Below are 26,082 nucleotides of genomic sequence, written 5' to 3' on the forward strand. Positions count from 1 at the left end.
ACTTAATACATGTAATCTTATCTAAATTTATTATAAAAGCTGAGGTTTGTTATTTACTGAAAAGTTATATTTTAGCTGGTGTCAATGATCTAATGCTGCATTTGGTCAGACTCAGCCCATTGCTTTACTTAAGTATATTATATTTTCCTTTTACAGCTGCAGACTGAGGAAGATCCTGAAACACACCAGCAAACCCTAAAACAGACAACAGTTTACAGATGTTTTCCAGTGCAGCAGAACTATGACTAAACTTTTGGGTGAAACTTGTTTACTTTTTTCATACTTTTATTACTTGTGGGAAAACTTGAAACACTTTTAAATAAGTATAAAGAATGGCATTGGTTTTGTACATGTAATTTTTGTTTAACATTATTAATAAAAATGTTGTTCAATTAGCATGTTTTTGTGTTTTGCTTTGGTACCGAAATTGGTACAGAGAACCCTGGATTTTCACTGGTATTGGTACTAGACTTGTGCCTGTATTCGGTTATGCGATATATCACGGTAATGAATATGCACGATATTGTTATCGTGGGCACTTCTAAATACCGTGAATAATTATATATTACAAATTATTTCGAATTTTGAATGCATTTTAAGAATACTTTAACCATCAACTGGTCAAAATGCACAACACCGCTGTATGCGTTAATACAGTTAATACAGTTTCATTAGTTAACATTAGTTAATTAATTAGATAACATAAACTGCCAATAAAAATTTCTTCTGAACATTCATTAATCTTAGGTAATTACAATGTTTAATAACACGTTGTTAAAATCGAAAGTTGCAACTGTGTTATTTAATGAGCTAACATGAACAAAGACTTGTATTTTTTTAAACAAAGATTAATAACTTCTGTAGCAAATGTAGCTATTGCTCATTGTGAATGTTAATGCATTAACTAAGGTTAACTAATGAGGTCTTATTGTAAAGTGATACCTAATGGTCTTTATAGTTCTTTTGCACTTTAATCTGTGTAAAACTTTTAACTTTATACATTTTTCTGTATTGCTTTATTGCATTTAAATGTTCAGTTATTTTTGTTATAAGAAAAAAGTTATTAAACCTGTTATACTGTATTATGACAGCACTTTATTTTAAACTAAATTTCAATACCGCGATAATAGCGTATACCGTAATAAAAGCATTAGCAATTAATCGCAACATGAGAATTTGACACCTAATTGGTACCGAATACTGAAATGTTGGTACCGGGACAACACTAGCCTGTACATGTGCCTTCTTTAGCAGTGGGACCTTGCGGGCGCTGCAGGATTTCAGTCCATTGTGGCGTAGTGTGTTACCAATGTTTTGCTTGGTGACTGTGGTCCCAACTGCCTTAAGATCATTAACAAGCTCCTCCCGTGTATTTCGGGGCTGATCCCTCACCTGTCTCATGATCATGACTATGACTATGTATCGTATTACAGCAGTACTGTTAATAAAATGTCTTCTGTTTTAAACTGTACAGTATGCAACACAAATACTACTTTCTAGACCAATTTAATGGAGCAGACGGATTATCTTCAGAGAAAAATATATATATATATTTCTGTCTTTTTCTCCGTCTCATCAGCAGGAAGAGAAAGAAAGCAGCATCTCCAGTATCCAACTGTGTGTCCATGAAGAGAAATAGAATGATCCACACATCAGAATCCCTGAATGATCCACACATGTTCAGGACTGGAGCAGTGCGCTTTGACCCTGTGTGAGTATATGATCTTGATGTGCTAGACATTTAACACAGGAATACAGAATGTACACAGAGATTCCAAGACGGTAAATGTTCTTTAGCAAGAAAATATCATCAAATGAAATCATATTCTCCTTTTTAATTAGTACAACACAAATAAAAATCATGATGTAAAGCAAGAAAGCCTTACTGGAAGAGGCCTTTGTTAAATGAAGTGTGTGATACATAAAGGATAATTCATTCCCAAAATAGAAATCAGAAAATTCTGGTTTGGAATAAATAAACGTTATTTTTAAATTAGTGGTTCGCAACCTGGTTGCCATGACGACTGGCTGGGGTGCTGTGGATAATCAAAATGTCTAATTCTAGCACTGTAATTATTTAAACTGTAATATTTGATCATTTTGATCAGCGGTCCTATAAATTAGTTAAGACAGCATCACTTTTCAGTCAAAAACTTCATTTACATAATCACTCTCTCTCAGCAAACAGAGAGAGATTGTGGGTGTGGCTGTGTCTCTTGTAATGCTTTGAATTCAATAATTGAAATGATGAATCTGAAAATTCTGGTTTGAAATAAACTTGATCCTAAATCAGCAGTTTCCAAAGTTTTTTGCAGTGATGACTGGCTATGGATAGTGCAGAATTTCTAATAGAAACCAAAATGCTCAATGTCCATTTTTCACAGTCCATTTTTCTTCACGTTTTGTGCGATATGTTTTACTAAATAGCCTCTGCATAAGCAATAGTAACAAATAAATAAAAACCTTTACTAGTGCTCTAAAAAAAAAAAGACCACAATCATCTCACTTCTGGTGATAGGGATTTTAATGTTCAACAAAGAAATGCAAAAACGTATTAAATCTGCGATTGCTTCTATAGTATATCATCTGTCATCTGTCAATGTGAACACTGCTTTTTGTCCATGTCAATGTTTCTGTTATTGGATTCTAAAATAATTTGACAGTGTCTTTTCTTGTTTGTTTATATCTCTGTTTTGTTTTATAATGTTTTTTTAGTGGTAAAAAAGCTGTTTCCTCACCGACCGGCACATCCCCCTACTGTCAGAACAACTTCAGTCATCATGACACAGTAGCAAACCTGCAGCTCAATTTAGACCAACCAATGCATGTTGATCTGCAGAGAATCAAAGACCAGCACAAAACCAGCATGAAGAACAAGTCACAGTGAGATTCTGAAAATGTTCCTGACAGGAAAGTCCAGAACTCATTGTGAGGATGTTCCTCTGGATGTGTTTCTGAAGGGAGCAACGAATAAAGCATTGAGCAGTAAAAATGGACATCTGGATCTTTTCCTTCGATTTCTTCATGGCATCTCACTGGAGTCCAATCAGAGACTCTTACAGGATGCACTGATACACACAGAGAACAACCCAGAGAGCATCAAGAACATAATCAACAACCTCAAACGAGGTCAAAAAAACAATGTTTGTCCTGAAAGATGGATGAATCTGTCACACTGCTTGATTGAGATGAAGGATAACTCTGTAGTTGAAAGAGTGCAGGTGCTTTTAAAATCTAAAGCAAAAAGTAAAAGTCTTTCTCTTGCACAATGCTCAACTTTGGCAAACATGATCATGATGTCGGAGGAGGTGCTGGATGAGTTAGACCTTAAAAAGTATAATATCAAATCAAAAGAGGGTCGATGGAGACTGTTCCCTGCTGTGAGAAACTGCAGAAAAGCTCTGTGAGTATGCGAAAATGAACATATTTACATTTGACTTTTTTTTGGGGGGGGGGGTTCAGTTCAGTTTCTTATTATCTAAAAAATATCCTAAATAGAGTTTCTCTACACCTTTGTGTAGAGTAACTCTACACCTTTGTACTTTATCCACTCTTAAAGGGTGCATACTTATCATACTGACAGAAGGCCGAGAGGGTACGGTACAAAATTGTACTTTTGAAGGTATGAAAAATAACTGTAGTGTTACATATGTTGAACTGTAACAGTGTTGGCAGAATTACCAATATTACCATGTTTATATTAAAAATATCATGGTAAATCTGTGGTTACTTCTGTCTTACTACAAATACCATAGCTAAACTATACAGTAGTTGACAGTAAGCCTACAATTTGTATGCTTTTGTCTGACAGCTATATTAAAAACAATTACAGAACAAAACATGATCCATTTGAACTTTTAATGTTCAACTTAAATGATTATAATACTAATTATAATAAATGTTACATGTACAGTCATGTCCGGAAGTATTCGGACACGGACTGAGTTTTTGTGCTTTTGCCTTTATACACCACTACAATGGATTTGAAATAAAATAATCAAGATGTGATTGAAGTGCAGACTTTTAGCTTTATTTTAAGAGGTTCCACAAAAATATGACATTTACTATTTAGGGGTTACAGTCGTTTTAAGCAAAGTGCCTCCATTTTCAGTGGCTCAATAGTATTTGGACAGTTGACTAAGAAGAGGTTAATTGAGAGGTTAACCTGGTGCTGCCCATTCCCTCATTACTTCAAGACAAATGAAGCAGAAAAAAGATCTGGGGCCTCATTCATAAAGTGTGCGTACGCATGTATTTTATCTTAAAGTGTGCGTACGCTTAAATCCACGCCAACGCTCATATTTGCAAAAACTGCCTTTGACGTGGAAAAGTGCTTAGCGCTTATGGCTTTGTGAGGGTCTGAGCAGATGTACACACTTTTTCTTGTTGGGAGTACTGCAGGTTTTTGGAAATGTAAGCTGTTCTTGCAGATTTGAACAATGACTGGTAATCGTTGATATGTTAATGACATTAATTAGGAGTCGTTTACAAGGCAGAGAGCTGAAACCATTCAGTTGTGTGCAAGTTCAAGATCATTTGCGATTTATAGATTTCACATCTAAAAGAGACGTGCCCTTTCTGTGTATACGTTCATTCTATGAATCACACATATGCATATTTGAGAGATGATCGTAAGATGGTTTCTGCGCAACATTTTGTAAATGAGGCCCCCGGAAGCTGCTTGACAGGTGCTACCAATGAAGTCCAAGGAGACCTCAATGAAAGTGAAGGAGGCCATCATTAGGCTGAAAAAACAACATAAATCTATAAGAGAGATAGCAAAAACCTTAGGTATGGCCAGATCAACGGTTGACTACATTCTTAAGAAGAAAGAAAGCACTGGTGAGCTCAACAACATCAAAAGGCCTGGAAGACCACGGAAGACAACTAATGGGGATGATCGCAGAATAATTTCCTTGGTGAAGAAAAAAGCCATAAAAAATCATAGCATCAACAGAAATCAAGAATACTCTGGAGGAGGTAGGCACATCATTGTCAATATCAACAGTCAAGAGATGCCGTCATGAATGTAAATACAGAGGGTTTACAACAAGGTGCAAACCACTGGTAACATTCAAGAACAGGAGAGCAAGATTCGATTTTGCCAGAAAACATCTACAAAAGCCTCCCATGTTCTGTAATAAGATTCTAGGACTGATGAAACCAAGATTAACTTGTACCAAACTGATAGGAAGAGAAAAGTATGGTGAAAGAAAAGAACGGCTCACGATCCAAAGCACACCACATGGTGGCGGTAGTGTTAAGGCATGGGCATATATGGCTGCCAATGGAACGGGCTCACTGGTGTTTATTGATGATGTAACTCCTGACAGAAGTAGCAGGATCAATTCTGAGGTCTTTAAGGCTATGATAATTTTTTAAGGCAATTCAATTTAATATTCTGCAATGGCTAAGTTAGTCGCCTGATCTCAGTCCAATAGAGCATGCTTTTCACTTACTGAAGACAAGACTGAAGGCAGAAAGACCCACAAACAAGCAGCAACTCAAGGTGGCTGCAGTGAAGACCTGGCAAAGCACGGGCTCCAGACTACAGGCAGTCATTGACTGCAAAGGATTTTCATCCAAGTATTAAAATTGTGCTTATATTTACAATTATGTCACTTTGTCCAAATACTACTGAGCCCCTGAAAATGGAGGTACTTTGATTAAAAGTCTGCACTTCAATCACATCTTGATTGTTTTATTTCAAATCCATTGTGGTGGTGTATGAAGGCAAAAGCACAAAAACTCAGTCAGTGTCCGAATACTTCCGGACCTGACTGTATGTCTTCCATTTGTATATTGTGAAATTACTCCAGATTGTTTCTCTATTATATGATAAGCATTCTTCTGAGCTGTATTTCCCCAAAACATCATCAGACTAAGCTGACTGTAAAGATGGCAGTAGTTTAAAGTAGAAGTAATGATGCTTTTGTAAAACACAGCCCTGTTTGAAGCGCTGTTAGTGAAGTGTCAGGAGTGAACACTCTCTGTGACCAATTCTGTTTTTCAGCATTTGCATTTTTTTTTTTTGTATGAGCAAAAGAAATAGTTCCATCTTACACAATTAGTTACATTTACATTTTAGACTTATTCATTTAGCAGAACTTTTTTTTTTTTATCCCAAGTGACTTACAAGTGAGGGCTTACAATTATTTACTTACATAGTTTATTTTTCTTATTTTAAGCATTAAATTTCATGCTAGAAAATCATTGGTAAAGATAAAGCATACATGCCTACAGATTTGATTATTTTATGTGAGGGTCAATTCCTTTGAATACACCAGCAGTATCAAAACTATCAATACTTCAGGATCGATCCACCTGTCTCTTAAAATATGTTTAATTCAAAATGTAAAGGTTTATTATTAATAGTCCACAGATTAGTTATAGCTGTCCACATAATTTATTTCCTTCCCATTAACAATTACACACTTGGGAATGTGAATTTCTTAAAGTCAGTTTTCATATACTTGATTTTTAAAACATTTAATTTAGGAAGGACACCTATCATGCCAAGACACAAAATAATCTATTATAGGCACTATAGCTGTTCTTCCTTAATAACACAATTGTCAGCACACTTAAATGTATGTCTTTTCATAAAGGATAACTACAAAGTGTCAGATTCATTGAAAGAATAGCTGTCGCTTCCTCAGACATAGTCCAGTCAGTACGATCTAAACCAGGGATATGCAATCCTGTTCCTGGATTTCCAGTGTCCTGCTGAGTTTAGCTCCAATCTGTCACAACACAACTGCCTGGACGTTTCTAGTAATTAAAGTGATAATAATAATAATAAACCACAATATTTAGCTAACAAGACATGTACATACAACAAGAAACAAATATGTTGAAGCATAATACAAATAATGTTCATAAAATATGAAATCATGTCTTTATTTTAAATGATCAATCAACATGATCTTTTCTGGTGAACGAAGTTAGGGAAACCAGCACACCAGCATGTCTTATACCCAAAGCCTTCTCTTTTTTTCAGATTGGCACGCTGTAATCTCACTGATCAGCACTGTGAAATCCTGTCTTCAGCTCTACAATCATCAAACTCTTCTCTCAGAGAGCTGGACCTGAGTAACAATAACCTGCAAGGTTCAGGAGTGAAGCAGCTCTGTGCTGGACTGAAGAGTTCAAACTGTCAACTCAACATACTGAGGTTTGACTTTCACATTGATTCAGTATGTTAATAATAAACATATGAAGCTGGGGTTCTGCGAACAAAGATACAAAATAGAACAAATATACAAATTAAACAATGTTTCAGCTTTTTCAAGTTTGAAGGTGTTCAGGTACAGAAACCGAATTATCAAATGTAAAATGGCATTGCATAGTCTTGACCACATAAATTAAATATGGATTCATTCTTGTTAAAACTACAAAAGTAATTCAGTCAAGAGCAGTGAGTGATTTTCTCTCTTTTGTTTTCCTGGATTAACATTAAGGACACCGACAGTAGCAAGCAAATTAAGCGCAGTCACTTTAAGAGACAATACATCAAATAATGCACTTCCGATTTCTTACTCCAGGGTTTATGTTCACTTAATACATACCCAACAGTTTTCAAGGATACGCACCAAGACGGGTATTTCAACATAATTTGTATGTAATTTTGGTAACACTTTATTTTAGGGTCTCTTAACTAGTTGCTTGTTAGCATGCATATTACTAGAATATTAACCATTTATTAGTACTAATTAAGCACATATTAATGCCTTATTTTTACATGACCTTGTTCTACATCCCTAATCCTAGCCAATACCTAAACTTAATAACTACCTTACTAACTATTAATAAGCAGCAAATTAGGAATTTATTGAGGCAAAAGTATAATTTTGGTTTTCTTTTCATTGAGATTGAGAACATTTGCTGACATCCAGACATCAAGTGCACACAGGGAGCCCAGGGAGCAGTTGGGGGTTTGGTGCCTTGCCCCCTTACAATCCCTGCCAGTACTGAGACAATTTCAGACGCTGACATATACGTTGCATATCAGAGAGCTGGAGCTGTCTCAGAAACATCTTCGCCACACATATGTACTTTTATATTACATGAACCTTATTTTAGAAAATAATATTAATAACAACATTCACATTGACTTTATATTATAATTATACATACCTCCGCAACAGCTTTTGTGGTTTCATCGATGGTATATATAAGGCCTAATTTATTTTGTTCATAATCATTAAATACTATTAAAATGCTGACAAAAAATAACCACATATCACACACACACACGTATAACACAAAGTTTATGTATTTATTATTTTTAATGTTTTGAAACTCTCCCGAGATGCGCACTCAGTTAAGGTGACGGTCATAGAGCGGCCTCAGGTGACTGGTAATTTTACATTAGGATGAATACGCTACTTACAGGTGATTAATGATTATTTTTTTTTTAAATCATCCAGCAAAATATCATCATCTTTATCATCTCTTGTAAATTAACAATGCTGCCTCAGTAAATTAATAAAACTTTGAGTCGATGCCTAAATAATATACAATAATATTAATAATGCATGAAATAAACATTCAAGCAGAAATAAGAAACATGTAAACCGCATCTCTCATTCAAACTCGCTCGCTCCCTGCCATCTCTTCCAGCTCGTCTGTCCTCTCCACATCAGATTATGGGAAATAGTGCTTCAGCGAGTGTACATCAGATGTACACTCAAAATCAGAAAGGATTGTGGATAAAAAGTAGTGAACAAATGTAGGGAATGTAGTCATTCATAAAGCTCTAAACAAATGTATCATTTATTTTTTCCTCACAGCCTTTGCAGTTGCACTGTATACATAAATTATGAATTATAAAATGAAAAAGTATTTTTTAATTTACACTGAAAAATGCTCGGAGAACCATCCTCAAACTTAATCCTGAACTTGTTAAACCAATTATCTTTATGTAAGATATGTTTCAAGGTTTTCAACATATTTTAAGTCTTAATATGTTTTTCTTCTGTTAACTTTTTACTTAAACTTTTTCTTTAACTGTTTATCATTAAATCATATTGTGATGTTTGTCAGACACCCAATTCAGGCTTTGCAGTCTCTACTAAAGAGATGACGAGTTGAAGTTTAAAAACCCCTGATTTAGAGAACTAGGCGCTTATGGCACATTAAAGGGAGATGAAGAGAGGTGTGACGTGGGCCCTTATGTGCATGTTGAAGAACAGTTGTGCTGCTGCATTCTGAATCATTAATAAAAGTCTAGCCAGAAGAGCATTGCAGTAGTCCAGTCTAGAAATGACAAGGGCCTGGACAAGAAGTTGTGCAGCACGTTAGGAAGGGCCTGATCTTTCTGATGTTGTGCAGTGCAAATCTGCTTGATCAAGCGGTTTTTGCAATGTGTTCTTTGAAGGTCAGCTGGTTATCAAAGATTATGCGAAAAACTCTTACCAAAAATTGATGGGGTAATTGTTGATGAACCTAGCTGGATGGTGAAATTATGCTGTAGAGTCGGAGTGGCAGGGAAGACAGAGAAGCTCAGGCTTTGCCAGTCCAGACATTATAACCAAAGTCCTCTCTTTTTCTTCAGATTGGCAGGCTGTCATCTCTCTGATCAGCACTGTGAAATCCTGTCTTCAGCTCTACAATCATCAAACTCTTCTCTGAGAGAGCTGGACCTGAGTAACAATGACCTGCAGGATTCAGGAGTGAAGCAGCTCTGTGCTGGACTGAAGAGTCCTAACTGTCAACTCAACATACTGAGGTTTGACTTTCACATTGATTCAGTATGTTAATAATAAACATATGAAGCTGGGGTTCTGCGAACAAAGATACAAAATAGAACAAAGATACAAATTAAACAATGTTTCAGCTTTTTCAAGTTTGAAGGTGTTCAGGTATGGAACGCCAAAGCTGACTAAATAAATAAATAAATAAATGTACAAAGAAATGTAAAAAAGCAAATATAAATAAATAAATATATAAATAAATATACAAAGAAAAGTAAAAAAGCAAAAATAAATAATTATTTATAATTTTATTTCCTTGTGTATTTTTTTCCACATTTATAGCTTTTTCTTTCATTTATAAATTTATTTATTTCCACTTTTATTTATTTTCACATTTATGTATTTATTTACGTATATTTATTTCTTTATTTCTACATTTCTTTATTTCTACATTTCTTTTTCACATTTCTTTATTTCCACATTTCTTTGTCTGTAGGGTAATGAGGAGGCGTGTTTTACCTCAGGAATAGCAATCGAGCCAGAGTAGGCGAGGGGTAAGCTTTGAGGCCACAGTGACACCTTGTGATGCCAAAACGAAGTACAAGAAGTGTAGCCTACGTGACGCGCCTTTTGATAGTGTGGGATGAATGATTTAGATGGGCAATATGGCCAAAATCTTATATTGCGGGTTTATTATTTCAATTTCACGTGGGGGGTTGTTAAGCGTGCAATCTGTGATCGCGTGTATTTGCTGAAGCTCGCGAAAGCGTGTAATCGCTTTCTTATGCACGCTGTTTTTTTTAGGTTTCACTTTCAACACATACAACGCATGTTTCAAAGATTCAGGATAGAAGGAGGCATCAGTTACTGAAGAAGATTTGTCGCCTCGCACCACTTCTCGTGTGGTCACCGCATGTAGACACGGCTTTAGATACAGATTAATCACATGTCTAGGCTGGAAATATCCGTATATCATATTTGACAGTGAACGCATCTCCACTGCATAGCCACATACAATCGTTGGTGTCAGTCGCAAATATTAATGTTTTAGGCTACAATGCATGGCGTGTGTGTTTCACTAGCTCCGTTCCCATGAACACCTTTAGTTTGATCTGGATATTTCCGGCCTAGACATGTGATTAATCCGTATCTAAAGCTGTGTCTACATGCGGTGACCACACGAGAAGTGGTGCGAGGCGACAAATCTTCTTCAGTAACTGATGCCTCCTTCTATCCTGAATCTTTAAAACATGCGTTGTATGTGTTGAAAGTGAAACCTAAAAAAAAGAGCGCGCATAAGAAAGCGATTACACGCTTTCGCGAGCTTCAGCAAATACACACGATGACAGACTGCACTCTTAACAACCCCGCACGTGAAATTGAAATAATAACCTGTGATATAAGATTTTGGTCATATTGCCCATCTAAATCATTCATCCCACACTATCAACAGGCGCGTCATGTAGGCTACACTTCTTGTACTTCGTTTTGGCATCACAAGGTGTCACTGTGGCCTCAAAGCTTACCCCTCGCCTACTCTGGCTCGATTGCTATTCCTGAGGTAAAACACGCCTCCTCATTACCCTACGGACAAAGAAATGTAGAAGTAAAGAAATGTGAAAATAAAGAAATGTAGAAATAAAGAAATGTGGAAATAAACAAATAAATTAAATATGTAAATAAATACATAAATGTGAAAATAAATAAAAGTGGAAATAAATAAATGTATAAATAAATAAAAGAAAAAATAAATAAATGTGGGGAAAAAAATACATAACGAAATAAAATTATAAATAATTATTTATTTTTGCTTTTTTACTGTTCTTTGTATATTTATTTACATATTTATTTATTTATATTTGCTTTTTTAAATTTCTTTGTACATTTCTTTATTTATTTATTTCTAATTAAGTCAGCTTTGGCATTCCATATTCAGGTACAGAAACCGAATTATCAAATGTAAAATTGCATTGCATAGTCTTGACCGCATAAATTAAATATGGATTAATTCTTGTTAAAACTACAAAAGTAATTCAGTCAAGAGCAGTGAGTGATTTTCTCTCTTTTGTTTTCCTGGATTAACATTAAGGACACCGACAGTAGCAAGCAAATTGAGCGCGGTCACTTTAAGAGACAATACATCAAATGATACACTTCCGATTTCTTACTCCAGGGTTTATGTTCACTTAATACATACCCAACAGTTTTCAAGGATACTCACCAAGACGGGTATTTCAACATAATTTGTATGTTTTTTTGGTAACACTTTATTTTAGGGTCTCTTAACTAGTTGCTTGTTAGCATGCATATTACTAGAATATTAACCATTTATTAGTACTAATTAAGCACATATTAATGCCTTATTTTTACATGACCTTGTTCTACATCCCTAATCCTAGCCAATACCTAAACTTAACAACTACCTTACTAACTATTAATAAGCAGCAAATTAGGAATTTATTGAGGCAAAAGTATAATTTTGGTTTTCTTTTCATTGAGATTGAGAACATTTGCTGACATCCAGACATCAAGTGCACACAGGGAGCCCAGGGAGCAGTTGGGGGTTTGGTGCCTTGCCCCCTTACAATCCCTGCCAGTACTGAGACAATTTCAGACGCTGACATATACGTTGCATATCAGAGAGCTGGAGCTGTCTCAGAAACATCTTCGCCACACATATGTACTTTTATATTACATGAACCTTATTTTAGAAAATAATATTAATAACAACATTCACACTGACTTTATATTATAATTATACATACCTCCGCAACAGCTTTGTGGTTTCATCGATGGTATATATAAGGCCTAATTTATTTTGTTCATAAGCATTAAATACTATTAAAATACTGAAAAATAGACTTTAGACTTTATAGTTATACAAAAAATAACCACATATCCCACACACACATATAACACAAAGTTTATGTATTTATTATTCCTCTTTTTTTTTTTCAGATTGGCAGGCTGTCATCTCTCTGATCAGCACTGTGAAATCCTGTCTTCAGCTCTACAATCATCAAACTCTTCTCTGAGAGAGCTGGACCTGAGTAACAATGACCTGCGAGGTTCAGGAGTGAAGCAGCTCTGTGCTGGACTGAAGAGTCCTAACTGTCAACTCAACACACTGAGGTACTTAAGGGTCTGTTTAAAATAACAGCATACAAGCACACAGTTGTTATGTACAGTTCCACCCTCACTAATATAAGGCTGTTATTTGCATTGATTCACTCGTTTTCTCGATGCATCGATTACAAACCCTGACGATGCAATGCATGGATTTTTGAATCGTGAATCGCCGATTTCGGACAGTAATCGATTTAAAACGCTAAGAATCGATTGAACCATGATTTCTATAGAATATATTCTATATTCAATGCTTTCAAAATATATACACATTAAATCACTACAAGCAGGAATTAATGGAGACCTTGAACAGTGTTCGTGCCCTCTCACCTCTCCTTCACGCACTCCACTATTTACCGCCTATGACTGTCACAGGATTGCGCTTGTGCTTAATTCGTCTCACTGACACATTTTTTGAGCAGCTGATGTGTGATCTCTCCTTAGTACTCGTGGCCTGTAATGCTAAAGTGAAGTAGTTTTTTTCCCTGTAGTTTTTCAATGGCTCTCGGTCATAACGACGACAACGTTATGTAATTAATTTTTCTCATTATTTGTAATTGTAGGGAATTCATTATTATTAATACATTCAGGTTTTGAGAGGACTCGGATCTGAATATCCCAAGTCCACCTGATTAAACCGATTTCAAATTTGTTGTGTTACACTTTAAATCCAGGATCGTCCATCGAGCCGTGATTTCAGTATATTTTAACAAACTGACTATGTATCTGTATTTTCCCTGGCCACGGGTTAAATACAATTATGATAATTTGTCAGCTCTTAGAGCGGTAATTATTATAAGTAAGCTACGAGCTAAGTAGCAAGCAAGGGATCTTTTTGGCAACAGTTTTAACCTTGAAATTATATGACACCAGACACTCCTACTTTATAAATGAAACATTAATTTTATTGGCTAATCTAGATTACATAAAAACCTAACTAAAGCAAACACACACATACACACACACACACACCTATACAGCTCAGAAAATTGAAGGAGTGAGTTAACGGATTCTATGAAGCTTCCAAGTTCTAACTTGTTTTACGAGTGATTTAACTTCACCTGAGTGAACTCACAAACAGAGAATTTAGCTTAATTTTACTGCTTCTCTAAATTCACCAGTGTCAGTTCAGCAGATTTGAAGAGTTTGTTTGTACCTGCGTGTTGCTTAGTTGACAGCTGAAAAGCTGAGGTGATTCCGTCGCTGACGCGGGCTTCCTGGATGTCTGTTGAGGGAACCCCGTTGCTGATTGGTCGGTTGCGGTGACGTCGGAATGACGTTTGAATGACGTTCTTTTGGGGAAGCCCTCCGGAGATTGGTTGGCTTCTTTATGACGCGGAGGCTTCAGCAGTTTTGCTACGGTCTGAGTCTGCGTTAAGTTCTTTGAAGTTTCTCTGAAGTGTTTGAGTTCTTAGATGGTCTCGCTGGTGCGGTGGTACGGCACGGGGCGCTTTGTCGCGCTCACCAAGGTGAAAGCCAAAGTTCTTTTGAGTGAGAGTGCGAGCCCAAGCGTAAGACAGCGCGAGAGGGCTTTGGGTCCCATTTTAAGCAGGCTGACTTTTGTCCAGCCCACAGGTTGCTGTCCAATCAGATGGTGGCTTAGCCACGCCCCATACAGTTCCTTATCATGCATGAATCACATGCTGTTTGTGGAGAGTATTTCTGCAAGTTTTAAATATCTTCTGATAACAGTATTATCACCAGAGAATGATACAAAATATAAACTTTTCACTAACACCAATGTTCGGCGAATAAGACAAGCTCTCATTCGCGCTTAAACAACAGGTATTTTGCATACACAGTAATCGTAATCACTAAAAGAAAAGTTATAAGGCCAAGATTGAGGTATCATGGTTTCGATAAACACATCAAATATATAGATACGGCATAACACATACAGTGGATACATTTTCACTACTTATACGTTTTAAACGATTGTCTGTTAAAATCACCATGCCAGGTTATGTTTCCTTTGTTGTAACAAAATGGATTTCAGTCAGGGCAGAAAGCAGATGTTCAATGGGTCATGCGACAGTCACACTGTATAGATCTCGTGTTCGCGGGCCTGAGGGCATCAGTTAATTTACTCATCCTTTTCCTGCTGGATATACTAGTTCTATACATTCGCGATCACGAGGTATCCATATGTCGTGAAAGGGCTTTTTAGTCTTGATACAAAAGATAGCTTTGTTGTCTCCTGATTGAATTAATTCGAAGCCTCATGATGGCTGATAGAGGCATATCCATGTCCGTTCATGTACTAGAAATCCCTACAGTTACCTGAGCAGTCGAAGGCTGTGCATTTATTGCATGGACGGAGCAACAATGTAAGTGTCTAAAGCATACACACAGTTCCATTAAATTATAAATGTGTTTTAACAATGTTGTTATACCGAATGTACAAAGGAAACTGTTAAAATAACCACAGCATTAACAACAAGCTTGAAATAAGAGCGCAAGGTTTATCTGATAATCAGATGCATGAAAGTAGAGTTCGTTGCTATAGCAAACAGACATCGGGCTCGTTTTCTTTCAGAATCATCATTCGCCGATGGAGAGGAAAAGTTCATCTCTGGGGTCCGAGGGTGTTTTGGGGCCCTGGAAAAGTTTTGACATGCCCTGACATTTGTGCTTTTTTCATTTGCTTACAATAGCATTGTATGTACAATAGCATTTTATTTTATGAAAATGAGATAAGGAAGTTTTCGCACTGAAAGAGAAGTGATATCGCGCTCATAGAACTTAAGATGTGCAAGGTTATATCTGCAGCTAATCTGAATAAAAAGCAGAATGAACTGAAATGTTAAGAGAATAAACACTAAAGACAATAAACAATAAATACAATTTATGAATGATGCAGTGCTAATTGACATATAATTTATTACAGTACCTTATTCTGTGCAGAAAATTGAAATAATTGTTTGTAGTATATAAAACAATCATAAAATTGCCATTAGGAAAAAATTATAGATTACAAATGATTGATTATTGTCCAGAAGTGTATTTGATTTCTTATAACAAATTCAAAGTAAGAGATAAAAAAATAATTCCTTGGGAAATTTTTTTTATAATAAGTCAAGTCTTTTCAAAAGACAATTTGCTATCTAATATAACACCCAGATTTTTGAGTGTAGAGGAATAATAATACATACATACATAACATTATTGTAGTTGACATTTCTGTCACTTCTGAAATGATGGCTACGCCCCTGGTGTGACAAAATGTTAGCCATACATAATACTTTTAAAGTTCTTTTTTTAAAATCTTGGTTTACATAAATTTCTACATGTCATGCCATAGCATCATTAAACTAGCATCTAACAATGCACAAACATTTTTCTTTTTCTCTCTAACCTATGGTTCTCTAACCATAAAGGCTGCTGTGTAATTTGCCCCCTGACTAAGCATTTAAAGAATTTAGGGGAAGCATTTAAATAATCCTGTGAATGCACTTAAAGAATGCAGAATCGAATCGTTAATCGAATCAAATCAAATTTAATTGTGAATCGAATCATTCTGAATTAGGAAAAATCATTCTTGAATCGAATCGAAAACCTATGAATCGTGAATCGAATCGATTCGCTGTCTACCCAAAGATTCACAGCCCTACTATAAAGTATAAATGCTAAGTTGTGGTGCCTGACCAGGGGCAGCATTTGAAGGAACAGGGTGTTGCTGACTCATAGTTACAGTTTAAGTTATAAGATATGTCTGTATTATATAAGTGTTGTTCACACGGGGCTTTGATTCTCTAAAATTGCCAAAGACAAGCTAGAGCCAAAATGTTGGTAACGAAACAGTAAATCCTTAGAAAAAGAACCTAGTAGCAAATCTGGGATTAATTTTTTAAAAATGTGTCGGTGTGAAAAAGAGCCAGAGCCTACTGGGTACCATGTGCATTGTCGTGATCATGTTAGTTATTGTGTGACAGTTTCACTAATAGAGGAGAAGAACAAGCAAGTCTGTATACAGAAAACAAAATCAAATTGTAGTTGTACTGATTATATTTGCTATAGCAAAACTAAGAAGTTGCTCTGCTTGGTTGTAGGGCTTCACAATTTAGCCAAAATTGTGTTAATCATCAAATATATATCATCAAATATGGGTGTATGTGTGCCATTCAAGACAAAAACATCACTTGTATGATACTGTACTTGTTGATCAATCTGCTACTCTGCTGAGAGGCTGCTCCAAAAGAGCAGTCACATTAACTTAGTACGTAAAAACATCATTGGCAGTGTAATGTGAAAACGGCACATTCTATCTTAGCTGCATTACTTAGCTGTATCACATTTTTTTGTTGCAATAATTTCTGATTGTCTCACGGACGGCAGCCACCCCTCCTCGACCCAGGAGCGCGGCAGCGAGCTCTCCGTCCCACCTCGTCTTCCATAGTTCCAGCACCGATCTCCTCAGCACCGCGATCCCCCTCAGCAGCGAGGGCTCTCTGACAGCGTGTCCCTCCTTCCTCCCGGGTTTCGGCACCAATGTAACACAGTTCGTAGTCACGGGAAGAAGGAGGCGGGAACCAGGAAGTTTTATTTAAATAAAACGTTAATAATAAAATAAACACAAAACAGCGCAACAGCCCCTCGCGGACGACTGTCGCGCACAAACAAAACCAAAACACAAAATAAACTCCAGGCCTGGTCCTCTCTCGTCCAACACGGTCGTCACTCCTCCCTTTTATCCTTCCGTGTGGGAGACGTAAATGTAAATAGTATTTATTTACAGATGCATATTATGTCACACTTCACACTTCTTTAGTAAGCATCATCTGTTTGTGAAGATGCTGCGCAGCACAAATCCGTGAATGAATGTTCCGAAGTGAAGTAAGCTTCAACGGATTTCCCCTGCTCAGGGAGTAAGGAGCAATGAACACTGTGTAGGGAGCATGTCAATCGGAACACAGTTCATGCACGTAGCTCTCTTCTAACAAGTTGGTTATCTGAATCAGGTGTGTTAACTAAGCGAGACGTGCAAAATATGCAGAGCGGGAGGGCGCGAGGACTGGAAATGGGAACCGCGTTGGGCTACATCATGAGTCATTCACCGGTGAGAAAACTTTATAGTACAGTTAGTAAAAGTACTACAGTACCAGGAAGGAAAATCGGGTTGTTGATGTTTGTCTGAATTGTTGTTAATAAGCAGATGTTTATTTATTTTTTTGCAAAACTGACTAGAAAACAGTATGAAAGTATTACAAGTTAAATCTAGCGTAGCGTCAATTCTGTCAGGTCATATTGAGCCTGGAATACACTACACAATTTTTGCCCTGATTTTCCTGCTGATTTACAGTCTGGAGAAGTTGATTCTAGTTGCCGAAAGTCAGAGTCAGTCTGCAGATTTGAGTTTACAGATTCCATAGAAAATCACATAGTGTATGCTGATCACAGACTCTGATTTTTTTTTAGCTTCAGACTCTGATTCACCCCATCGGAGGATATCAAACATGTTTGATATTTTCAGCCGATTTTAGAACACATATTGTTTTTATTTGTTATGCGTCTCATAGCAACAAGGCATACGTATCTGTGTGAGTTTTTTGTGATCGGAACGACTTTAAAGTCTGCTAGTGTATGATATTCCGTCGTCTAGTGTATGGTAGCCAATTTTCCTGTCACTATTTACAAAGTCAGTAAGTGTATGATGCTTAGTGTTTTAAAAATCTGTTGAGATTTTAAAAGTCATGTAGTGTGTTCCAGCCTTTAGTCAAGCTTGCATCAGCTAATGCTCAGCTCATTCATGTCTACCTATAAGAACGCCTATCACATCATTCCAATTTAAGTTACCTGTTCAGTATCCTCTAGCTGTTTTCATTTTGCTGATCATGAGCTAATTACCCTCCTCCATCCCCAACTCCAACTCTTGTCCACAGTCAGGATTTGACCTCTGAAATTTTCTTAATAGTATTTTAATAAAGAACATTAATGTTTTTCTGATATCATTAATATTGCTGCAATTCTAACAGTAACATATTTTTTTTCCATTAAAACAGTAATATACCTTTGAAACAAGGCATTCTGGGTAACATTTAGTTTTAATTTAGTGCATTACAGTGCATTTAGTGCCTCACTATCAGCACTGGTGCCCCTCAGGGTTGTGTTCTCTCCCCACTGCTCTTCTTCCTCTACACAAATTACTGCACTTCTAAAGACCCCTCTGTCAAACTCCTGAAGTTTGCAGACGACACCACAGTCATCGACCTCATCCAGGACAGCGGCGAGTCTGCTTACAGACAAGACGTTGAGCAGCTGGCTGTCTGGTGCAGTAACAACAACCTGGAGCTCAACACGCTCAAAATTGTGGAGATGATCATGGACTTCAGGAGGAACCCCCCTGCTCTCTCACCACTCACCATCATGGACAGCACTGTGGCTGCAGTGGAGTCATTCAGATTCCTGGGCACAACCATCTCTCAGGACCTGAAGTGGGACACTCACATTGACTCCATTGTGGAAAAAGGCCCAGCAGAGGTTGTACTTCCTTCGTCAGCTGAAAAAGTTCAACCTGCCAAAGGCACAGATGACACAGTTTTACTGAGTTGGTTCTGTGCTCTTCTATAACTGTCTGGTTTTGGTCAGCCAGCAAATCAGATATACAGGTGCATCTCAATAAATTAGAATGTCATGGAAAAGTTCATAGCAGGATTTGGCACCTGCCCGCACTGCCAAAAGCTCCAAAAGTTGGTTAAATGACCATGGTGTTGGTGTGCTTGACTGGCCAGCAAACTCACCAGACCTGAACCCCATAGAGAATCTATGGGGTATTGTCAAGAGGAAAATGAGAAACAAGAGACCAAAAAATGCAGATGAGCTGAAGGCCACTGTCAAAGAAACCTGGGCTTCCATACCACCTCAGCAGTGCCACAAACTGATCACCTCCATGCCACGCCGAATTGAGACAGTAATTAAAGCAAAAGGAGCCCCTACCAAGTATTGAGTACATGTACAGTAAATGAACATACTTTCCAGAAGGCCAACAATTCACTAAAAATGTTTTTTTTATTGGTCTTATGAAGTATTCTAATTTGTTGCTATAGTGAATTGGTGGGTTTTCGTTAAATGTGAGCCAAAATCATCACAATTAAAAGAACCAAAGAGTTAAACTACTTCAGTCGTTGTGCATTGAATTTATTTAATTTATTTAGTTTCACAATTTGAGTTGAATTACTGAAATAAATGAACTTTTCCATGACATTCTAATTTATTGAGAAGCACCTGTAAGAAGACTGCAACGGACTGTAAGGACAGCAGAAAGGATCATTGGTACTGCCCAGTACTCAGGACAACTCCAGAGTGAAGAAACGGGCAGGTAACATCATCAAAGACCCCTCTCACCCCGGACACAACCTGTTTCCACTTCTCCCTTCAGGCAGACGCTACAGATATCTGCGCACTAGAACATCTAGCTATAAAAACATTTTTTCCCCCCATGCCATCTCCAGCTTAAACAGCTAACACATGAATCATTAGTGTTCTGTAATTCATTTCCGTAATTCATTCTACATATTTAATTATTGCCTCTTTCTCAAGTATTTTGGAAATACATATGCATATATCTTTATTTATACAGTTCTATATAGAGTAAATAATGCACAAATCTGTACATAAATCTACTGTTCCAGATTCATACACATTATTTTTTGTTAAGTCTTACTATTTAAATGTTTTTTTTCTGTTCTCATGTCAGATGTGTATGTATGCATGCATGTATGTATGTACCAGGAGCACCTTAAAAAAACAACACAACAAATTCCTGATTCTGAAAGCTGATTCTGATTCTGATTATTAGGTTGTTTTGGCTGCTATTTTTTTTAAGAGCTGCCGCTGCTGAACGTGATGCAGATCTGACACGCATCATATTTTCTCTCAACTCTTTTTACCTTTTTTGACCCACTTCAGGTCTTAAAGTCTCTATTAATGAGCTGACGAGTTGGATCGGGTGTGTTAGATGAGGGAGACAGTGCTGGGCTGCTCCAGGACAGTTTTGAAAACCATTTCAGAGACATGTTCTTAAATGTGACTCATATAAAATATATTACATGCGTGCACAGTTTTAAGGCAGCTTTAATCGCCTTTTTGTTAACTTCATGACTTAACTAACCACGACATTGCATGCACATAGTTTATTTTGCACTTTGATATGAAAGGATACAGGCTACAGCGCGCGCTGGTGCTTTTGTGCGTGCAATTGAAGAACACGCACTGCGAGCACAGTACCGTTTCCGCACTGTTTGACTCGCGCCTGGTGCTGAAGTGAAGTGGAGCGTGCGTCTGAAACATCTCCTGTTCTCAGTAGTTCTGCGACTGAATAAATGCACTTCTTGTCAAAAGAAAAAGTGACCGAAGCAGCAGTTGTGAATGGGTGGCCAACCCTAGCCCCGCCCCTGCGTTAATTGCGTTAAATATTTTTAACAAATTAAACTGAAAAGAATTGATCGCCTGCGTTAACGCGCTAATTTTGACACCACTAATATATATATATATATATATATACACGTACACAGTATTTTGAAGGTAAAACTGCTGCTAGTTAAATACTACAATGTTTGAAAAGTTGAAAAGTTTACTGCAAAGCATGAAAAGTTTTACAGTGCTCTTTATGTGAACAGAGTGAAACTGAAAATAATCCTCCACATATCAGCACCTTAATTTCATTACAATCAATCAGAGTGCCTTATGAATATAATTTTTAGCCCCCCAAAAGACTTATTTCTGAAAATAATATATTTTGAGCAGGCAAGTCAAGTGTTCTGCACTGTTGTTTTGACTCATTGAAAATAATTGTTTATAATAACCTTACAAAAGTTAGTTAAATAATGATAATCAAAAGAATGATTGCTAGATATCTTACTCATCAAGCAAAAAAAAAAGCTATCTCTAGGGTTGTTTTAAATCCTTTGAATCCTCTGATTTTAAGTCCACTTGTTGTTGTAGATTATCTGGCTGTTTGGTGACAGAAGACGGTTGTGCTGCTCTGGCATCAGCTCTGAGTTCAAACCCCTCACACCTGAGAGAGCTGGATCTGAGCTGCAATCATCCTGGAGATTCAGGAGTGAAGCTGCTCTCTGATACACTCAAACATCTGGACAAACTCAAGTAAGTTTAACAATAAAAATTATAATATATAATCTATGCAGCAAAGATTCATGCTAACTGAACAAATTTTTTTGGGTCTCATCCAGACACTGCTTTACTAAAAGTTTTATGGGAGCATTATGACCGCTGTTTACATTGGGGAAAAATCTCTTTTATGATTTTATGAGCTCTCAAATATACAAGAATTTACAACAAATGTCCAATAGTGATAATTATGACTGACGGTGCTCCAGCGTTAATTCCGTCACCGAAGACGACGAAGGAAAATATTCGCTAACAAACTTTTTTTTCTGTGACTAAGATGAGACTAACTAATATCTGATGATAAAAACTATGACGAAATTTATGCCGCGTCTTCGTTAACAAGACAAGACGGGACTATAATTAGGGGTGGGGAAAAAAATCGATACAGCATAGTATCGCGATATTTTCCGTGGATATAGTGTATCGATACACGGATGCCAAGTATCGATCTTTTATTATACTATTTGGTAGAATAATAAAATTAATTTCTTTACAATCCACTAGATGGTGGTGTTGAGTTTTTTTCTGGTGAGGTCAGCTGGGTCACCTTCAGCATGCAGTAAGTTAGTCAAATAAAGAGGGTGGCATCGCGGAAAGTTATCAGGAAATCCCCGTCCACGTTTAAATCGGATGTATGGACTTAATTCGGATTTGTAAACAAGGAGGGGATGTGAGTAGGGATGCACCGAAAATATAGACTACATATAATAATAATAATAATAATAATATATATGGCGCGCCCCGCCCCGCAGTGTTCAGCGTGCATGTTTCACTCTCCTCGTCACTGCGCGGTTTGACGCTCCGAACTATTGTTCATTCTTAGTTCATTAACTAAAGTAGTTTACTAATGAACCTTAGTGTAAAGTGTTACCAATATTAATATAACTTCTGTCCAGTTTTATTGTGTTACTTTCAGTAAAAGTGTGGTTATTTTATTGGCTTGTGGTTTTTTTTATTCAGTATCATTAAAATTTAGTTAAATTTATTAATTTATTATTTATTATAAAAATTTTCAAAATTACTTTATATTATTTAATAAAATAATAAATAATCATTACAAAGCATTTTCGGTTTCAGTTTTCGGCCAAGTGCATCCAGAATTTTCGGTTTCCGTTTCGGCCCAGAATTTTCATTTCGGTGCATCCCTAGATGTAAGACTACATGTTTTATTTAATTTAATTTAAATTTAACAGTAATTTAGTTAACTAATTAATGTTAACCAACAAAAGATCTTAAATAAATGTGCAAATCTTAAGTAAACCTACTGTATCTGAAAAATGAGTTTAATTTGTATCTCGTTCGTATTTGCCTTATTGTCTTATTCTGCTTCTTTTTCAAAAATTATAAATTATAGGCCTATATATTATATATGAACAACTATCATTTTTATAAGTTGCTCACTTTTCACTACTGTTAAAGGGATAGTTCAACCAAAAATGAAAATTGTCATCATTCAAGTTTTTCCAAATTCAATCCTTGATTCAAATTTCATATAAGCTTAATTGATTTGGTCTAAAGAGAGAATAATTAATGACAATTTTTGTTTGAAGACTACATATAAAATAGCTACCAAAATAAATGTTGGTAACTGCAGTTTGACTAAAATAATGACAAAATAATGACTAAAAGTTGACAAAAATGCAATGACTTTTCGTCGACTAAAACTATGAAAGACTCAAATTACTAAAAAGACTATTAAGCATTTTCGTCTCAAGATAAAGACTAAGACTAAATCAAAAATGCCTGTCAAAATGAACTGTGGTGCTCGATTTCTGAAACCACAAGCAGTATGTGCAGAAAGATGCAGGGTTTTTTTGTTTGTTTTTGACAATCATAATCATTAAGTCATTTCACAGTTTAGTGGTAATTTGAGAAGGTTTTAGGGCCCTCATTAAACAAAAATGTATATGTAAAAATAGTTTGTACATATTGTGCCATTGGGAAGTGACATATGCTTCCATTAACTAACCATGTAACTGCAGAAGCACACAGTCATGTACTGGTGTTTTTGCTTGTTTGTACAGATGGGACTCAAACAGAATGTTTGTTTTGATTTTGTTGCCAAGGGTACTTCCACTGCTTCTGTGGCAAATGCATTTGCAGCTTTTGACCACTAAGTAGAGCTAAAGCCATAGACTTCCACAAGTAATCAGAAGAATGTATCAAAGCACAAGTAGCGGTCAACATATATTTGGTGGCTGCAGTAGGTGGATATTCAAAGAAAACCGTAGTTAAAAGATTCAATATCACTGGAGCAAATGTAGTACTTTTGAACTCATGCAAATGCATTTGTTATTCAGAGCAAATTCAGATCAATAAGAATATGTCTGTCCATGAACTAAGAAATCATTCAACTTTTTTATTTGAATTAAAACAAGAGCATGTTGCATTCATTCGTAATAATGATTTAATTCTTTAAAAAAATAAGAAACACATAAAATTTGGGCATGATTTAATGAAACCAATGGAAATAAAAGGAAGGGATGGATTCATAAAATGTCCTCACATTTGAACTGAAACGAAAAAAAAATTTAATTTTCATTTCCTAAAAAAAGGACATGAAAATATAAGAAAAAATCTAGAAGAAAAATAAATCTATTGCTTTTAAAACTAAAGTCCTCTCATTATAATCTATACTTTCTGTATACAATTTAGTTACTGTTTGAGTCAAACCTTTATTTTTCGTGCTGCTACGATGACCATGTCCACATACACACTGCAAAGTTGTAAGCAGTGAAAGCCGCATTTGAGTCAATCTGCTAAATTATTGTTTTGTGAGTCATTCACGAATTTCAGATGATTGACAGTGATAACCTTACCAATGGAAGAAAAACATCAAATTTTATAGTTGATCTGTGCATTAAAGTCAGTGTTGACTGAATATGGTTTCTAATAATTTAAAACGTGTGCATGCGCGCACACACATGCATTTGTTTTTGTGAATTGTGGCGTATTTCCATAGGCGTAATGGTTTTTATACTGTATAAACCATATTTTCTGTCGCCCCTTTTTAAACACTGATTTACTGAGAGTCTATGAGAGCATCATGAGCGCTGTTTACATTGGGGGAAAACGTCTCAGGTTACTTATGTAACCATGGTTCCCTGAGTAGGGAACGAGACACTGCGTCCTCTAGGGGTCGCTATGGGGAACGCCTCGTTGTGACCCGTGTCTGAAGCATACATTGAAAAAACATGGCCGGCGACAGCCATGACGTCACTACCGGTGCGACTATAGTATAAATAGGCTCTTAGATAAATCTAGGCTCTTGGTCGTATTCCCTTAAAGGAATCTATTCCTGATTCCAAGCCTTGAGCTCTCCCCCGGGCCCAGGAGTCTGGCCCTAACAGGTAAGTATTTTGGGGTATGTAGCCTAGGCCTTTGGCCATAGGGAATAACGTCACTGACAGCCGTCTAACGTCCCAGGGGTGACTCCCATAGCAATATGGTAGAGTTGGTACTTAGTGCTCGCCATGGTTCCGGCTTGCACTCCCCTCAGCATGGTGGCGTGGGTATACCGTTCCCCATAGCGACCCCTAAAGGACGCAGTTCGAAGTTCCCATGAAAGGGAACGTCTCAGGTTACTTATGTAACCATGGTTCCCTGAGTAGGCAATGAGACACTGCATCCTCTAGGTTTCTTGCCATGCTGTGGATGCAAGCTTCAGACGAAGAAGTGAATGATGTGTTCTCCCGGCGCCTATTTATACTCTAGTCGCACCTGTAGTGACGTCATGGCTGTCGCCGGCCAACGAGTTGGTGTTTTTTCAATGTATGCTTCAGACACGGGTCACGACGAGGTGTTCCCCATAGCGACCCCTAGAGGACGCAGTTCAAAGTTCCCATGAAAGGGAATCCCAACACTCTACACCTTTATCATCTTTTTCATTTTAGTTAAAACAAGAGCATGTTGCATTCATTCGTAATGAACCCTACACCTAAACTTAGCCCTCCCAGGAAACTTTGTGCATTTTTACTTTCTGAAAAAAACTAATTCTGTATGATTTATAAGCCTTTTGAAATATGGGGACATGGGGTAATGTCCTCATAAGTCACCTTCTCCTTGTAATACCTATGTCACCCATGTCATTATACAAATTTGTGTACACACACACACACACACACACACACACACA

General features: G+C 36.8%; 2 protein-coding genes across 2 annotated transcripts in view; both read left to right on the forward strand.

Moving 5' to 3' along the window:
• The window catches only part of LOC107556595 (uncharacterized), a 13,953-nt gene extending 11,066 nt beyond the window's left edge, over window positions 1-2,887 (forward strand). The window contains exons 3-4 of the mRNA XM_016239727.1: window positions 1,580-1,711; window positions 2,716-2,887. Of these exons, the coding sequence (XP_016095213.1) occupies window positions 1,580-1,711; window positions 2,716-2,887 (304 nt within the window). The remainder of the gene's footprint in view (window positions 1-1,579; window positions 1,712-2,715) is intronic.
• The window catches only part of LOC107556596 (NACHT, LRR and PYD domains-containing protein 12-like), a 38,185-nt gene continuing 14,989 nt past the window's right edge, over window positions 2,887-26,082 (forward strand). Inside the window, exons 1-5 of the mRNA XM_016239728.1 lie at window positions 2,887-3,403; window positions 7,001-7,174; window positions 9,557-9,730; window positions 12,654-12,827; window positions 21,762-21,923. Coding sequence (XP_016095214.1) covers window positions 2,898-3,403; window positions 7,001-7,174; window positions 9,557-9,730; window positions 12,654-12,827; window positions 21,762-21,923 — 1,190 coding nt within the window. The 5' untranslated portion in view covers window positions 2,887-2,897. The remainder of the gene's footprint in view (window positions 3,404-7,000; window positions 7,175-9,556; window positions 9,731-12,653; window positions 12,828-21,761; window positions 21,924-26,082) is intronic.

Source organism: Sinocyclocheilus grahami, unplaced genomic scaffold (genome assembly GCF_001515645.1).
Source record: "Sinocyclocheilus grahami isolate Dianchi unplaced genomic scaffold, SAMN03320097.WGS_v1.1 scaffold574.1, whole genome shotgun sequence".
NCBI lineage: Eukaryota > Metazoa > Chordata > Actinopteri > Cypriniformes > Cyprinidae > Sinocyclocheilus > Sinocyclocheilus grahami.